This window comes from Magnolia sinica, chromosome 4 (assembly GCF_029962835.1).
Source record: "Magnolia sinica isolate HGM2019 chromosome 4, MsV1, whole genome shotgun sequence".
NCBI classification, from domain to species: domain Eukaryota; kingdom Viridiplantae; phylum Streptophyta; class Magnoliopsida; order Magnoliales; family Magnoliaceae; genus Magnolia; species Magnolia sinica.
Genome location: NC_080576.1, coordinates 7070038 through 7089053, shown reverse-complemented (window position 1 = coordinate 7089053; position 19016 = coordinate 7070038). Strand labels below are relative to the sequence as shown.

Genomic DNA, 19016 nt, shown 5'->3' with positions numbered 1-19016 from the left:
TTCAGTTGAATGTAGGCATTTATTGCGTTCGTCTTCTTAACCTTCTGTTTGGAGATTACAAATTGAAATGTCAGAATTATACCATCGAGGAGATTTTTATGGCATGGTCCATCAGCTTTGGAGCCCAGCAGACCAATGCTCTGAATCACTCAACCATGGGCCCCATTAACCCAAACTGAAAACTCAGTCCTTGAGGAAATAATAATTGCTCAAAAGAATCCATACAATGGTTGCTAGGTAAGCTTCTAGGTGTGTTTGGATGTACAACTGAATTGACTTGCGAAAATGCAATTGGATCAAGTGGAAATGACCAGATGCATCCTAGCATTCATAAGAAGTGGCCTAAGCAGTCACATTCTTCAAGTTCAACATGAAAGTAATTTCATTGCAATTTGGGTCCCTCAAACAAACATGGATACAAAGGAAGGTGCTTGAATTTCACACACACACACACACACACAACATGGGTACTCAAACCCATGATCTCCTAGTTGAAACTCATAGTGTCTACCACTGAGCCACGAGTAGGCATGCAAATGCAAGTACAGAAAGTTGGCTGTTTTGCAAGTATGGATAATGGAAAATTTTGTTACTTGATTTTACAGAACTAGGACCAACCCCCTTATTTTTTCCTTTCCATAATCATGCGAGTCATTTGCAATCCATAATGCTACTCTTTACTGCCCTGGAAATTTTATTCTATACTCTACTATCAACTTGTGTGTAAATTGATGTTTAGAATGCAATGTTCGTAGTGCATCAATGATTGGGTATATGGAAATATGTATTGGTACCACTATTATCACCGATTTTTGCGAAGAAAATATCAGGGAAATGTTAGGAAAAAAAAATGAAATTTTTCAATAAAACTTCAGGAAATGTTAAAGACGTGTTCACACATGTAGAAATCAAAATATGATATATATATATATATATAAACTATGCATAATAAGTTTTCATTTTAAAGGGAGCCCAACCATGTGTTGTTAAAAAAATTAATATAAAATAATTATAGAAAATTTGTTGTCAATCAATAAATTGACCAATACTCATTTAATATATAAAAATTTCACATTAACGAACAATTAAGAACACATTTCCCAATATATAGAAAAAATAGTATTTTCTCAATTTTCACTTAAATGCTAATTTTCACCACAAATCCATGTCAACACGTGAGAATTATGCATATACATGGATTTCCATTGCAATCCACGTTAATATTTGAAAAAAAAAATGAAGTTTTTATGTATTTTTCATCACCCTTGAATTAATTGTCTTCATTTCAAGTCGAGATTTTTCTCTATTCAAATTTTTATTCAATAAAAACAAGAGTGATAGAGATCACTTAAGGAAAAAAATTCTTTAAAAAATCTAAAAAATAAAGATTTTTTAGTTTTGAAAACTTTTTTCAAATTTCTGATAATTTTGGTCTATTTACAAATACTTTCTTAGCATGGGAGATATTATGGATGGTATCGTGGATACCAATGAACTTTTATAAGAAATTATTCTGAAAGTATCGCTGATATCCGATAATATCTCCAAGTATCACTGATGTATTATATATTCATGTCGGATTCATATTTCACAAATAAATTAAATTTTAGCATAGTACCTAAAACTACATCCACGAAGGGCGTGTGCTCCAGTGGTGCCAGTAGAACTCTGGGCCCGTGTGATGTATTGGCACCATCCAATCCGTCCATCAATGCATCATCTCAACCAACCCCTATGGCCCAATACTCAACTCGATCCAAAACTGAAGTGGGCGTCAGGAAAGGGAACAAGCTGGAGGGAACTCCCATCCTTGAATTTCACAGGGGCACACTGAGTTATAGGCCCCCGCCCCTGCAATCTAATCAACACTTGGCTTTCCCTCTCAACATTTTCCATATGCCATGGCCACCAGAGTTTTGGGTCTTTTAGAGGTATGCAATCTGATGGACGGGTTGGATTCCGTGAACCACCACTGCCGCCCACATTGGATAGGACTGGAGCTCGCCCCATACTCATTTATACATATTGGAACGAACCCACATAATCGTACATCTATCCCATCATGTATCATACCTAGTGCCCTTTTCCACACATGATTAGCAAGGTTGGAAGATCTCACTCGCTTTAGAAAGTATCCAGTTCATTCCTGTACACTTGGGAAACATCCATGTCTTGAAGATGTAGATGGAACCGAAACTGCGATTATCTATATCTATATGCCGTCCATCTAATCTGGCCATACTCGTGGAAATTAAATGACTGGTAAAAAAATGGCCCACCAGCTAAATGATTAGGACAGTACAACCAAAGAGATCTGATGAGCCCGTAGGTTGTATTAAGATTACCAAATACTGATCTGAGCCGTTAAAATTCTCAACAAAGCAACCCATGCAATAACATCATTAGTTCCTTCTTTATCATGTTACAGGAATATCATATAATTCTTCACAGCGGATACTAATTCCTTGTGAATTTATATTCTTCACAGCGGACACTAATTCCTTGTGAATTTAAAATATTATTATCAAATATAGCAGTCAAAACTAGAGATGCAAATACTACTTGCGCACGTTATGTTCTTTTCTTCAAAGGAATGCAATAAAAAATAAATAAACAAAAGTAGAAGAGAAGAGACAGGCATGAAGAAATCCGAAAGTTGACTGCAGCAAAATATTATATTAATTAGCAGTCTATTAAGATTTATTCCACGAGTAATGAATGATTAGCAGAGTTGCTCTAACTCGTCCAAAGACACCACAATTGGATTAGTGCCCCACCTAGGGTGGGCCCATTCCCAATTCTCATATCCCATCGAAAGATCGCCCCGGGTATCCACTTGATCAATCATCTCACAACTAGGACTGAAGTTAAATTATTTAAAAATAAAAAAATCCAAATAGATTTAAAGAGCATTTGACCAGGTCTAAATTGAGAATGAAATGGTGTTGATGTAGAGGATATATAATAATCAAAAGTCTCTCTTTACAAGTAGAAGTAAAACCTACAAATATCAGTAACACCATAAGGTTGAGCACACTTCCCGAAGCCCTTTTACTAATTTGAGAAATAAAAATTCCAAACCACGTCATTCCCTCTTACATGCTTATTACAGTGTTATATAGACCAAAACCGTTAGGTTATATAGGGCGCGCATTGACAAGAGCTCAGCAATACCGACTTTCACCATGGGGTCGGCAAAAGAATGCATCACTCACCAAAATCTGTCAGACTTTATCTGTCACCTGTATGAAAATAATGGGATTGAATATCTCACTTCCAGAATATCAGCCCGTCAGTTTCTTTAGTCTCTTCTCTGCAAGGAGTGCAGCCTTGTTTTGTGGTTCCAGAACTAGAGCATGCTTGAAATCTGTGAGATAGAGGAGTTAAAATCTACCGATGAGAGGAGACCAATATCGATCTGGTATTCACAAGTATCATGCCTTGCTATAATCAATCGAGTGTCGTGATTACAAGATCAGTGCTGAAATCATCCCAACACTTGTCAAGGTTGAAGAAGACTAAAATACCATTTATGGATTTTAACCATAGCACAACTAACAGGTGGGCGTTTTTTCTAATGTTTTGACTTGTTTTAGATGCCTGTCTGTATCATGACTACATAGAAACATTCTAGTGCCATAAAATGACTGCTTCAATGAATGTTGCAACATGAACAAATGGGCCATGACTTAATTTAGCCATGGTGACGTACTCCACTAATTTGGGAGATGAAAGCCTATAATGCCAAAAGTGTCCATGCTAAGTAAAACTTAGTTCTCTTTATTTAAAAATAAAGAAGAAACATGGTTCATATCTCTAATGATTGGAGGATGAAGCTGAACTACCTAAAAAATAATGATTGGGGGGCCAACTATTCCCGACATATTGAAGTCGATCACATGAGAAGCTCAACATAGAAATTTGATCAACTTAAAACTCACCGGCTGAAACACAATTTCATACAAACACCAAAGAATTCATGCATGCAGGTGTGATGCCCAGAGGACTTGTTTCAGAGGCACAGTGACAACAAAGATGGAGCACTATTACCATGGACCCAAGCACATGTGAACACTCACATCCACATGCACGCATGAGCGGTTATCATATTCATAGGGAAGCAAACACTACTTGGTCCAGGGCGAGCATGCAGCAACAGATAGCAGGAGAGCATGAAGAATTACAAGATCTCTCATATTCATATGAAAGTAAGTGCTACAACGATAAACTGGCCATCTTAGGTGCAACTTCTAATGATTAAAAAGTGTAGGACTATCTAAAAATTGTGTTTCTTTCTCCCTTTATTGACATCGCCTTTATGTTGATTAATAAAATGTTAACATCCGCTAGCTCAGAAGAAAAGGAAACAAAAAAAAAAAAAAGGGAGAGAAAATAAAACAACCTTATCAACTATTTAAGACATCAGGCTGGAGTATGCAAGGTTCATTTAAACCTGCAGAGAGCTAGAAACAAGATTGTCTTTGGGTGAAATCGAAAAGGAACTTCTACATAAACCATCCAATATCCTTGGGAGCTAGAAAAATCTAACTGATATTTCAAAATATAAGGGTTTTGTTATGCACTAATTAAGATTCAATCCATTATATCAGCCAGTTGCTCCAAGGACTGAAACATAACTTTGATGCGAAAAGGAATGTGATCACCATATTACAAGACTAGCAATATGTTATCCAAAAGAATGAAATCAGATAATATTGAAAAGGTTTTCTCACCTTGAGTAGCTTCTTTATAGCAAAATAGCATCTCCCGGGCTGTTCCTCGTCTTAAATATGCTTTCACATTCTGTATATGGAAATAATAATAATAAATAAATGATAAAATTATGTTTTCCTCATTGGCATAACTGATAAAATGATTAATGATAAAGGTACACAAGAATTATCAGAAACGTTCGAGAGTCCCATTACATGCATGATGCATGTGGTTGGAATAAGCTTGTTCAATGGCATTCAGAAGATTTGAAAAGATGTGCTTTACAATAGTGCAAATGGGACCATATAATGCCCGATATGTAAATGGAGCCATAAGTGTTTTGAAGAGAAATGTAATAAGCATTTCTTTTCTTGCAAGTCTAGGAAAAGACTCAGAACAGGATCATCCAAAAACAATCTTTCAAAACCCCGAGTGCAAGTGGTCTCTACCAAGGTTATGAAAATCAGTTTTGGTGGGCATAATGCCTTGGCCCAAAACCTGTACGATTCTGACGGTCAGACAATATCGCCCATATTGGATCCACATTGGCGCAAATTTTTTATGCAGAAAAAAAATCAGGTCAAACAAAATAGAGAACAGAAGAATTTTAACTTTTGTCCTTGTGTTTTTGAGATACGTATTTAATAGCGTTGCTGAACATTTCTTAGTAAGAATGTAGTCAATCAGCATGACCTGTTGAAAGCTCAGATTTGAGTCATTGACCACTGAATTTGGTGTTAAAGCTTATAGGAATTAGAAATTCTGTGGTTAATTGTCAATTCTTAATGTAACGTGTCTTATTGCATATTCTAAGCGAACATCACAAGAATCACCGCAGATTATCCGGAACTAAAATATCCACAATAACAATCACAAATATCATGAGAGCAACATGATGAACAATGTACGGTTGTAAGTAATATACTTTTGTTGTCCCAGTCCCAACTTAATCCACGATCACAACAGGATATGCTATACAAAAAATTGGACAGGATTTTGCAGTTTTTTCTTCTGCAGTACCTCTTCGTGACATGAGAGTGAAGGGGGTTCAAGAATCATTTTGTTGTGTAAAAATCACAATCTATTTAATATGCTCAATTCTAATTGATATATTGTTGTTAAAAACATGACAATCAAATTAGTCCCTCTCCGCATTGATTCATCAAATCACCCTCAAATCTTGTGTTTTGATCTCCGAAATAGGCTTAGATTTAGTTGAAAATGAGTTCACAGGCTTCCTATACCTTGAAATGAAGAAAATACAAGAAAAATGTTCCAAAAAAGTGAAGGAAAAAAAAAATTTGAAAATGGCCTTGCATAGGCATATTGGCACATATCAGCTGAAACGGACAGATACATCCACCAATTTTTTAGGGGACCTGTTTCACCCCCATATCGTGCAACAGGATTGCCTGATACAGATCCACTATGTCAGCCTGATCTGGAACTAATTTTCCAAACCTCGTTTTCTCAATCTTCATTTCTCTTGAATTCAAATTTCATGTCACCCAACCAAATAAATATGTAATCCGCTGCTGGGAGACACAAAAACCTCGAATCCTGCTGGAATGAATAGCTCTAGGGGTTATTTGTTCTCAAATCAGAAGGGGTGTTATGGGGTGTCCTTGCACTGGAGGTCGGAATCACACTTACGAATGTCGGGATTGTGATTCAAGAAGTGGCCTTCAAGATTCAAGCAGAGAAAACTCAAGAGCCTCAATTTCCCCATATGACCCAAAAGCAACAAAACATTAGGCATAAACTGATGGGAAAAAAAAATTTCAATTCTTACAGTCATCATCATCTAAGCCTTATCCCAACTAATTTGGTCGGTCGGCTACATGAATCCTTTTCTGCCATTCCACTCCATTGAAGGCCATAACTTCAGTTTGACCATCAAGTCTTTTCTTATTACCTTCATCCACGTCCTTTTGGGCCTTCACCTTGCCCTTTTAGAGCCTTCAGCTTGTACCAACTCCTCCTAACCAGTGCAATTCTTAGTCTCCGTTGCACATGACCAAAACCATCTTAGTCTACTTTCCTTCATCTTATTACCTATTGGTGCTACTCCTAAATTCCCTCAAATGCATTCATTTCTAATTCTATCCTTGTCTTGCCACTCATCCATCTCAACATCCTCATTTCAGCTACACTCATCCTATGAACATGTTTCTTTTTCCCAACATTCTATCCCATGAAGCATGGAAATCAATTTTAGAGTAATGTTCAGTTCTTATAAATATAATGAATCAATTATAAACTGATTGTTCTAATTACATGTATTGAACAGCTACAAAATTGTGGTACATTTCAAGAGAGCATGATTATCCCTACAAGAAACTAATTCTAAACTCGTCAACCACAAGTTGCCGCAACATGATTAAAACCCTAGACAATTCCGCAACCATGAGCTTGCATGGGTAAAACATCCCACAGTTATGAACACCTATACTGCCAGGAACTTTTTATCAAAAACAAGAACGAAGAAAAAAAAACATAACAAAATGAATGACCTATTGAGCCAGGAAATTTTTATCGAAACAAGAACGAAGGAAAAACATAACAAAATGAATGACCTATACAACTTCGAACATCTTTGTTGAAAAGAAAAAGCATCCAATACCTTTAAAGCATGAATTTTCCATTATAGAGATTAGCATTACCAATACCAATCAGCAAAAAGCATGACAGAACCTTCGAGTTCATTGGAGGATACAATCAGTAGTGACCATACTAAAGAGGCAAGGAAAGACACGCATTAGTTCAGGTCTTTCTGAGCCCATAGCAATTAGCAAGAAAGACACAAAAGTTGAAGCACCAGGAGATTCCAGCCTCACCAAAGGTCAGTCCTTTAATAATCCATTGTCATCTTTGATGTTCTTGGCTCTTTGGCTTCTTGTATATCTCTTTTTTCCTTTTATAAATTCTTCATCACCATTTTTTATTTATTTATCTGGGGGGGGGGGGGATGGTCGATTGAAAATGCAGTCTGTACATGCATGACTTGCAAGATGCCACAATTTTGGACGATTAATAATGCATTGTCTAAACATGTTAACTTTATAAGCTTGTTTCACCTTCTTATCCAGTGAAATTGCCTGATTGCAGTCTGCTTCAGCCTGCTGAAAGCTGCACATAGATTGAAAACTATCAGCAAAGGAACTATCAAATATTATGAGATCTAGCAAAATGAATTGATTGACAAAACACCAAGACGTAAAATACCATCCTAGCTCTAAATAAGCAGCTGCCCTATTGCAATAATAAGTCGCACTTGTGCTATTCAACTTGATGGCTTCAGTGTAGAAGTTTACAGCCTTATTCCACTGCTTTCCCTTAAAGGCGGCATTGCCCTGCAGAGGAATTGAGAACAATTACTCAAAGATGTTAACGAAAAAGCTAGATACTCAGTTTGAATCAGATGAAGTTTTTCAAACTTCAAATGCATCCATGTTCATTAATTAGCCAGAAGTCGTAGCCAATCAGCAAAATGGAATTTCTTTTGCATTGCTCTTTTTCAAGACCTGAGAATAACGATGAGTACGAGAGGGTAAGGGATTTACAGTATGACCATAATTGTTTAATTGAAGATAACACATCGGAAAGACTTAAGATAATAGATGTCCTTTTGGTTACTATTCTTTGAGATACATGTGTGTGTGTGTTTAAAAGAAATATCCAATTTCAGAACTGGGAGGCCAGTTTTCAAACACGTGTTCATGAACTTTTATGATACAATACAAGCCATTATCAGTCTTTTTCTTTTTTCTGAATGATAACTGAAGTTTGTTGAAAAAGAGCAAACTACAAATTAAAAGAGGGGAAGAAAGTGCTGATTACAAGTGACTCTCTCATCACTCCCTCCTTTGAAAGGGCATCGGCAATCCAGTCCACTGCCCTCAGGACAATGGATGCAATTACATTTAAGTGAAGAGCAAAAGCTCTACACTCAGAAGAAAAAAAAGCATATCCCTATGGCCCCACCTCCAAAGAGAAGATCCAATTGATAACATTACTAGAGGCAACCTCAATCAGTAAGGCCCTTCAAAAATTCCCAAACCCTCATGAAGAGCAAGATCCGCTGCTTCAATGGAACCCACTGTACCAAGTGGACCAAACAATGACAAAACAGTGTCTCCCTCGTCATTTCTTTTTCTTTTTTTTTTTTTGTTTTTTCTTTTTCCGAAAGATTAGCAGAAATGTACTAAATTAGTGCTGGGCCCCTGGATGAGCAAGAACAATAACAAGAGGATTGAGCAACCCTATACTGGGGATAAACGAAATGTTTATACCCCAGGCCCGGACCCTAATCTCTTTAACTATAAAATCTACATTCCAAGGATGATCTTTAATCCCTAGCATCCAATAACACACCTCCTTGTGTGGGACTTCTATCACAATGGACATCTGACTAAAAATGGTTGTGCATGGATCGTACCAACTCCCTGATTCCTAAGTATATGCCCTTCTTATTTGATTCAGCTTTGACAGGGCCTGAGAAGGCCCACTGCACTAATCCACCCTCATCTACAAGCATACTCCCTATTCCACAAGTCTGAAACACCCCCACTAGGAATCTTGTACCTTTGCCAATGAATAAACCTTCCAAGGAAGAAGACGTGCTGGGCTGACTCTCACTAATCAGCCATTTTTTCCAACCGTTCTGAACCTCAGAGTGCTAGATATTCACAAATAGCACATGGCCTGCAGCACATGTACTCACAACATCTCCAACCCCGAAGGGACTCCGGGTTGCCATATGAACAACCATCAAAATTAACCTACCAAATATCTGGCTAGGGAGGATACCAAGAAGCTACCTTGGCCTTCGAAGTCCCTTCACTGCAACTTGCCAATCACGAAGAAGCACAATCCTAGATAGACCTTTGATCTCCAATCCAATAAATGCCCAAATAAGAACAGGGGAGATGATTGTTCTTTCGACTACTTTCCTGAAAGCAAAGAGATGATAAATAAAAAAATCCTGCTATTTCTTTCTTTCCACAAACCCCACACTGTAATGTAAGGAAGCATTTTCCAAGTTATGGCACTCCTAATAGCAGAAGGCCCATAGCTTCCCCAAAGCGACATTTTGAACCCAACTTATACCAAAAAGGTTATTCCACAATTGGCTAGCTTGAAATGGATGAAATATGGTCAATGCACTGTGTCCAAGCTGCCTATACAAGGCAACGCACTCTGCCTAAGCTGCCTTCTGATTGTGCAGCAATTCTCCTACAAACTGGTGACATCTACAGGGAGCCAAGACCTTTCAAATTTAAAAATATATGGCTCAAGTCTAGCGTTCAAATGAAGCCTAAGTCCATGCTCTATGGCAGGGTATCAAGCTGATTTCCAAGACTCTCCAACTCCCCCATGTATTAGGAGGGAGTTGGGTTAATGTGATCTCTTGGGCAGCATCTTCACGGCCGCATCTGTGGGGATTCTCGTGATGAATGAAGGAGATTGGAGAGTTGAAGGAGACCATCTCAATTTCCTTTTCTCCAACTCCCCTATTAGAGAGATGATGATGTAATAGCAGAGATGATCTTGCTAAAAAAAAGGGATCCTCCCTTTCCGTTCTTGTCATGGGAGAATCCATCCCTCTTGTAGTTGCATGATCCTGTATTTTGATTACCTTCAGGAAAAAAAAAACTGTAATAAATTTTTGTTTCGTTGTCTCCTAATTTTACAAAATTTCGACTGTTTGGTCGATTATATAGCATGCTCTAAAAACGGCTTTGGGTTGAGGGAGCCACCTACCACTATCACTCTTGACAATCACTTTGATGAAACACCATTACAGTCTAGTTTGTTTCACCGATTACCATGGTAATGTAAAAAAAATAAGTGCAATGATTACAAATCACTTACCTGTCTCCTGACAAAATCTACATTTGACTTCGATTCCCGTGTTTGGTTAATTGGCGGTAAAAAATCATAATGATGGCATTTTTATATTACTTTAATGTCAAATGATCACATCCATACACTATTGTCGCTATTTTGATTCAAATTTACACGATAATGCGAAAAAAAAAAAAAAAAAAAGTACCATGATTACAAATTCTTTTACTCGTCTCCTAAATACATGCATTTGACCGACGATTCCCATGTTTCGTTTACCAGTGGTAAAATCGTAACTATCACACTTTTTCTTTACATTATTGAGGTAATTGGCGAAACAAACAGGCCCTAAGTTTATTTAGTACCTCCCAAGAAACAACACTGTCATCAAGGGCTTGTTGGGATTACCAATTACCACAGTAATGTAAAAGAAAAGTGTCATCATTACAATTTTACCACCACCAATTGCCAAAACAAACACGGGAATCGTTGGTCAAAAGTAGATGTTTTCAGGAGTAAATAAAGAAATTTGTGATCATTGCACTTTTTCATGGCATTATCGTGGAACTCTTGAATCCAAATAGCACCAACAGTGTATGAATGTGATTATTTGACATTAAAGTAATGGAAAAATGCCATCATTATAATTTTACTACTGATAAACCAAACAAGGGGATCAGCGGTCAAATGCAAATGTTGTCAGGACATAGATAAAGGAATTTGTAATCATTACACAATTGATAATCCGAACAGGCCCCTAAGTGTATTTAGTATTTAAAAACACATCAAGCATTATTTGGAAGCTCAATTTAAACAACCATTCCAACCAAAAAAAAATTTGACGGAATATGGTCACATGTGGTCACATTTTCGAACAAAAATGATGACATGGCTTCATATATATTCAAAATTTCATGTGTTCACTTAAAGTGCAAGAGAAACCTAAAGTTTCACTCTCTCTTTTTTTTTTTTTGAACAGGCAACAAGAAGTTTTTCTTTTTCTTTTATGAATGGATAGTTTAATAAATGAACCAAAAAGAAACAAAACAAGAAATAAAATACAACTCAATGCATCATCATCGGCCACTGAAATGACCTCCCTGCTAATTGCAGCATATATAACTGACCCCTCAAACCCTCTTCATATATTTATGTTAACCGCCCCTCTCCCAACCACCTCTTTGGCCAATCTAACTGCTACGCCATTGGTGTCAATAGCCGTGTGCGATCACCCAACAACTATAGCTTCACAAAGGTCCCTCGCCTCTTCTATAAGGTTAAGCCACCTCCCATGGACAATCTCCCAAAGCGAACCAGCCAAGGGTGATGCAACAAGTTCTACCGAAAAAAGAACCGGAGTTCAGGGATACAAGAGATGGCAAGAAACACTTCCAAGAGACAAAATATGTACTGAAGAGAATCAAAGCAAAGCAAGACAAAATGTTAAATGAGATGTTGAACATTGGAGAGCTACACAGTGATATTCGCCAAAATAGAGGACCACTCAAGACTTATATCCGTGACCGATTTTTGGCTTCTGCTTCTTTTTTATTTGAGACATGATAATTTATTAAAGAGACAAAAGGCAGATACAACAACAGAAAGAAAGACAAAAGAGGCCCAGAAACCTAACAGACCCAACAGCAGGAGGGTCAGGGATCCCAATCTTGGATTAACAATAAAGCCTTCCTAATAATAATGTCCAAGGATTGACTGCTATTCCTGAAACACCTACTATTCCTTTCCAGCCAAATAGACCAAAGAACTGAAAGCAAGGCAAGCTGCGACTTCGACTTATCTTTGGAACGAGGGCCCCCTTCGTGCCAGAGAAGGAACAGCTCCATAGGCTTCAGCATGACCCAAGGCACATTAAAGACTGGAAAAACACCATCCCAAACCCCCTTTGGGACAGTGCAATGGATAAAAATGTGCTCCACCGTTTCCTAATTTTTCAGGCATAGGAGACAAATGTTGGGAGAGAATGACGCCCATTCAATTATTGATTCTTTGATCTTCTTGACCAGCATCCAGCGTGGTTGTTGATGACATCACCCCCTTGAGGATTCTAGAGTTTCTCTTTCTAGATATCCCAACAAATCTCGAATGGCACCAATCCCCATAGAATTCTTCCTGTCCCTTGAGTATAGCAGCTGTTCCAACATATGGATTCCTCCTCTAGGTGGGAGCTTATAACCTTGAGGAATGAAATTCGGAGAGGAAAAGGCTCCAGATGAAAGAGGCCACCAGGCACTGGAGAAGGTGGGGGCTGTTTTCTTCATTAGATATGCCCATCACGCATCTGTTGGGGATCATCATTCCATGACATTGGAGTTTATCAATCATTAGGATTTTCTTTTTAATCTTGAGCCACAGGAAGGCTGAAACTCGAGGAGGTATGAGAGATTCCAAAGCCGGGTGGCGAAGTGGGTCTTGGCATCATGGGACATTCAGATGATGAAGGATTTAGATGTGCACTTGCCGGAAGGATCCCTCTTCCAGGTTCTCTCATCCAATTCCTTCAAATTCCTCCTAAGCCAGATGTTCCATGACAACCTTCCATCCGAAATTTCCAGTCTCTGACTGAAATGTCTCTCCATGACCAAGGGCCAGTGGGCAGGAAACAATCCATTCATCTTCCCAAAATTAAGTTGATTCTCCATTGTTCACCAATTACCACACTGAATGTTAACACACCATACTATACCAAATTCATCTAACTGCCACAATCAAATTGGGGAAAAGAACATAATGAATTCTGCATCTGGTGAACCATTACAAGATAATTGAAGCTTGCAAAAGAATTCATGATGAACTAGATTCTTACTTATTCATCAGTCCATACTAAAGATGTTGGAGAGAATAATAAACCTTTTCTTTCAAGAGTTCGGAAGCATCTATATCACCATTGGTATCAGGTAATGGCAGTGAATTTGAGGCAATGCTGACTTGCTCCTGAAGGCATGAATACATATCCAAAACAGTATCTAGAAGAAACTTATCCGCCCCATGTGATGCTATAAATGAAACAGAGATGGGACAGCCATCATGCTTTCCTAGTGGAATGGAAACCTGGCAACAAGAGCTAACAGTACGTCATAAGCCATAGATATGAACTGGAAGAAATGAAACCACTTTAACGATATAAAAAATCAGAATAAGAAGAAGAAAGTCTTCCACCAGCATGCATTTCATATTTGAAAAAATTGTGCTGTGCTTGATTTAGATACCTGACAACAGCCAGACATCCCTGCAATACTCAATAATGCAAGAGCTTTGTCCTGGAACTCAGTGGACAGACTTTTCTTTGAATTAGGCTTTAATGGAGCATCAGGAGCTGTTGGAATCACTAATATTCCATCATCCTGACGAGGAAAAGAGAACAACAGTGAAAAATATGCCCAAAGAAAACACCTGTCTACCACAAGCAAATCAATAGATGTCAAACAAAAAAGGAAAATGGAACTTCACCTTAATGCATTGTAAGTTGACTGATAAAAGCACAATGTGATATGGCCGAGAGGTTTGGAATAGTTTCACTACTTAAAAAAACATTGAAGGAAAAATGAAGAGAAGATGGTGCATACTGCATGTAAGGATGTCGTGACATCTGACTAGTTTACACATCATACAGCCCAAAAGAAAGGTGGACCGATACAATGAGGCATCTCTCGTCCAGTGAAGAACTTGGACAAAAATGTGCAAATCCAACAAGAAAATACATTGATCAGGTGCCATTCTAATTAGCTTATGGACAAAAGAAACCAACCAGTGGAACTGAGGCCTCATTTCAATAGGGGAATAAGCAATCCTGAATTTGGCATGCCTCATGCTCTCCATGTCAGGTCATGTCGCAGTAGTACTTTCTTCCACTTAGTAACACTTCTCAAGTTGTTTGCTTTCTTCTTCTTTTTAATGTCCAAGTTGTGATTAAAAGGAAGAAAGTGCCAGCCTCGTGATGCAAATCTGTCGTGAAGGGCATGGGGCCCACCAAAATCAGGACTGGGCCTAATCCTTATTTTGCTGGGATCCCCTACTGAGAAGGAAAATAGCAGTGATCTGCATACTAAGTAAATTACTGTACTATCTACACTGGGAAAAAAAACAAGAAAGAGCCACATAAGAGCTGCAGTGATGGGGAAGGAAGGTATTAGGCACCTTCCAACCCATGCAAAAAAGCAAAGTCCCTACTTGGTGCTTGAAAGTGAAATTCCTAAAACAAGATTCCTGCATGGTGAAACATTAATTGCTTAAATATTTAAAAGGGGGAAGAGTTTATGAGAAAAACAAGGCATGATGATCAATCGTGGATGTGGCGGATTAACGCCAAAAAATCCATCTTCAGTTGTCTTTGATCTTCTTTGGAGGCTCTTGCTTTGACAAGGGTCTTTCGAGTGCACTATGAAGTGGGATGAAACCGGAATTTAAGCTAATTTTCTCTCCTATGGGTTGTTGAAGCTAGTTCTCGCAGGAAGTTGAGCTGTACTCCTGAGACACAAAGCAATTAAATTTCCTTCTTCTCAAATCCTAGAGCAAGGCTTCATAGTTTTTCCATTTTTAAAAAATTGTGTGTGTGTGTGTGTGTGTTTTGCATCAAGAGAGATGGCTTTAGATTTCCTAGAGGGAAATTTCTATGCTTAAGGTATGAGAATTCAAGATCAAGATCTCTCACCTCTCACTTGGAGGAGCCTCTATAAGAATGAAATGGGTAGAAGAGAATTAATGGAAACTAGAAGGATTTCTCCAATCCAGACAGCTTTCAAGATGGGATGTCTATACTAGGTGATAATACTAAAAAAATAAAAATAAAAATGGATTAAAACTACAGTGTGTACGAAAACTGACATACAGGCATATGGGTGGTCCCTCGATGGGTCAGCAAAGAAGTGCATGGAGCAGAACTTCTCCATCCATCATCAAGGTGGGATTAAAACTATAAAAGTGAATTTACATCACACGGTGAATGTGAAACATATGGTAGCAAATGAAAATGTAAATTAATGCATAAGGATCACTATACACCGTATAAATAACACATGGAATGGCCAATTATTGATCCAGATTGCAAATTCCATTCATCTCACTATTTGCAAGCCATGATGCAAAAATCACACCATTCCAATCAATAACATGAAATGTGTAAAGTCAAGATTGACTGCAAAAAAAGAATAGGTCCAATTATCTTCTTGAGACATCTAGTCAATAGGCCTCACAGTGGATTGCTTAGGACTTTGACGAAGCACTTCAGGCGGATGATCCAATCTACAGCTTGTAAAAATCCGATGGTCATTTTTTGGTCATAAAAAATGACCAACATTCAAAGGGTTAGGATCATACAATCAGTATGATTTTTTGTACCGTGGCTCTCCAATGGTGGCACCAAACAGATGGACAAACTGGAACAACGATTGGCTGTCTCACATGTCAATTAAAAGCATTGCTAATGTAGGAAACGTCCCATTGGAGATCAGGATGTTATCATTTCCTAAAGATATACAATTTTATGCAACAAATAAACGTTAATCTGTATAGAAATTGTTATTCAAGAAGGTTTGACATTCATATTTGCATATTATATATTTTTACCATTAAAAAGTACAATAAAATTACGTGTATATTAGCTATATTGAAACACACAGAAAAGAAGATTAGAGGGGCACCCAAAAGCAATTGGATCAAGGCGGTAGAAGGATTAAATTCATGTTCACATGCCGAGGATAGGGCCTTAGGTAGGAATGACTTGTTAAACAGGATTCGTAAAGCCAGCAACAAAGAGTTGGGACATGGCTATGATGATGAGATATTGACACTAAATGTGTACCCTCAAATAAAATTAAATAAATAGTCATAGTATATAAAGTAAAATATGCACTAGTAAATGCAAAAAATACATACAATTAAAAATAGAAATGAAATTGTGCAATTGAATATGCAGCTTAAAATACAAATATAATTCATATGCAAGGGTTAGCATGTTTTAAATTTGATTGATAATTGAGAATGCATGTGATACTAACTCCAATATATAAGTTAGTTATCAAGAACTTGTGCTCTTCTTCTTCCTCCTCTTTTCTTCTTTTTTTCTTTTTTATCGATGTTATTAAGAAAGCCGGGCAATGAACTCAAAACTCTATAAATGAGTTACACATGTAGAATACACATACCATTCATTTATTGGCCCTACAATAGATGAGGCATACCCAAAAAATAAGCCAAGGGGACAGTCCTTGTCGCTGATTGGAAAAAAAATTTAGGATTACGAATGAGATGTTAGGACGTAGGAGGACCAACCAATGGTCAGCATTCAGTGAGCGAAATCCTTTACTGGACAGCTCAAATAATCTGATTCATGTCTTTTTGGTGAAGGCTAAAACTACAGTAGCAGATGAATGGTCTGGATCTTGCATATGTGCCGCATGTACTGAGATTGTGTTTCGTAAGTATGGTATCAGCATTTAGCAGCGGAAATCCACATCAACCACTTCTAATATTTATAATTCCAATAAAATATTATGGAAGTACAGAATGCGAATACCTTCAAGAGACTGTTCAGAGCGCCTCGTATTTCAGTCCTTGCTTTGTAGAATAATTTAATATTCTCATGGGTCGTGTTTACAGCTGCAAGAACACGAGCAGAGATATCAGGTCCTAACTTGGGCTTCTCTGTTTTAACCCATTCTTCATGATTTGATTTGAACTCATATCTGAAAAGGGGAAAAAAAAAAAAAAAAAAGGGATATTATAGAAATTGCTCAGAATGAATTTGATGCACTATTTACAATGCAAAGCAAGGTCATGAGATAAGCTACCATATGCAAGCCATCCAGCAGTACCCACAAATTTTACGAAAGGATGGCAAAACAAATCGCTAATCAGAAGAAGACCGACAAAACTGAAGAGTATAATAATGCACAAAGATAATTCATTGAGGATGAGAACTGGCATAAATTATCATAAGTTCATCCTTTAATACCTCTGTAACAATAGCATCACATGGGAAAGAGCCTTCAAAGTAGATATTCCTTGCTTCATGTTTGTGGATGCTTCACGAAAACCCTTCAAACTTGGTACAGTCGAAGCAATATACTGGCCAATATTCATATGCTTTGGCGGCTGGTCTGAACAACCAACAGAAACAACAATAAAACCCAATGGGATCATCATATCAATATATTTAGGCCCTGTTTGGTAGATGCCTAAAACTGAGTTTACCTCACTACAATTAACAGTAATTATGTATAAGAGATCAATCTCTCTAATACAAAAATGAGTTCATGTTAACAGTAACTATGTATTAGAGATCAAGATCTGTAATACATATTTACTGTTAACTAAAATGAGATGAACTCATTTTTGGACATCTCAAACAGGGCCTTTGTTACATGACAACATTTCAATTACATCATGAGCTTGATCAGAGCCACACTATTAGTTGGAAAGATAAACCACTAGGGCCCCGTTTGGCATTGCTTCTAGCAAGTGCAAAATTGATCCTCAATAAGAGAATTGTTTCTTGAGAATTGCTTATGTGAAAAACTGCATATTTGGTAAACTGTAAACATACATAAGAAAAACAATTTCTTGGAGGAAATTGCTTCTGCTGTGTAAAATAAAAATAAAACAATTTGTTAGTTATGTAGCACATACGACTAGTGGGCCCTAAGATGTATTTGGGCTTCTATAAATGTGATTAGTGTGTGCCAACAAGGTAAAGTGGGTCTGTCGTGTATGTGATTTGAGATGGATGGGCCATGAAGGGTGGACCCCACATGATGGATGATCCATATCAACAATCAACCGTTTCTAGCATAATCAATATGGATCATCCATTCTCATCCATTTATTGGATGGCTAGGATCATTCAATCAAAGTGATTTGGGTGGGATGGGCCATCAAGAGTGGAGCCATATCAATGATCAAACCTTTTTTAGCATAATCAACATGGAAAATTCCTTTTCATAGACATTGATCATGTGATTAGGATCACCCAATCAAAGTAATTTGAGAATGGATGGGCCATAAAGTGTGGGACCTATATGATGGACAGTCCATATCAATGATTAGACCTTTTCTAATATTTGTCAATGCGGATCATTAATTTCCACAGCCATTATTGAATGGTTAGAAACATCCAATCAAAGTGTTTTGAGAAGGATGAGCCCCACACAATGGAAACCCTGACAAAAACCCTCTACCGTATTGATTGACAAGTCAAACTATAGATATGTGTACATACACTCCATCAATCAGTTGGGCCAAGTCATGCTAGATTATGAGCCTAAAAATCATGCAGATCCAAAACTCAAGTGGGCCACACCACTGGAAAAAGTTAGGATCCTCAAGTGGACCACGCCACGGGCATTTCTATCACCATTCTTTCCTATGCTGTGGTCCACTTGAATTTTGGATTTGCCTCATTTTTGGGCTCATGTCCTAACATGTGTTGGCCAAACTGATGG

The 19016-nt window shown here is 37.7% G+C and overlaps 1 protein-coding gene across 2 annotated transcripts in view; it reads right to left on the bottom strand.

The window, feature by feature from the left end:
- Positions 1-2928: 2928 nt before the first annotated feature.
- Positions 2929-19016, bottom strand: part of LOC131242293 (outer envelope protein 64, mitochondrial) — a 34922-nt gene continuing 18834 nt past the window's right edge. Inside the window, exons 6-13 of one of the 2 annotated variants that reach the window (XM_058240851.1) lie at positions 17531-17675; positions 17093-17261; positions 13788-13922; positions 13429-13629; positions 7939-8066; positions 7791-7842; positions 4734-4803; positions 2929-3367 (exon numbers count right to left, since the gene is read on the bottom strand). In XM_058240851.1, coding sequence (XP_058096834.1) covers positions 3285-3367; positions 4734-4803; positions 7791-7842; positions 7939-8066; positions 13429-13629; positions 13788-13922; positions 17093-17261; positions 17531-17675 — 983 coding nt within the window. In that variant the 3' untranslated portion in view covers positions 2929-3284. Of the gene's footprint in view, positions 3368-4733; positions 4804-7790; positions 7843-7938; positions 8067-13384; positions 13630-13787; positions 13923-17092; positions 17262-17530; positions 17676-19016 lie in introns of those variants that run through there. The other variant, XM_058240852.1, reaches the window with a different exon arrangement.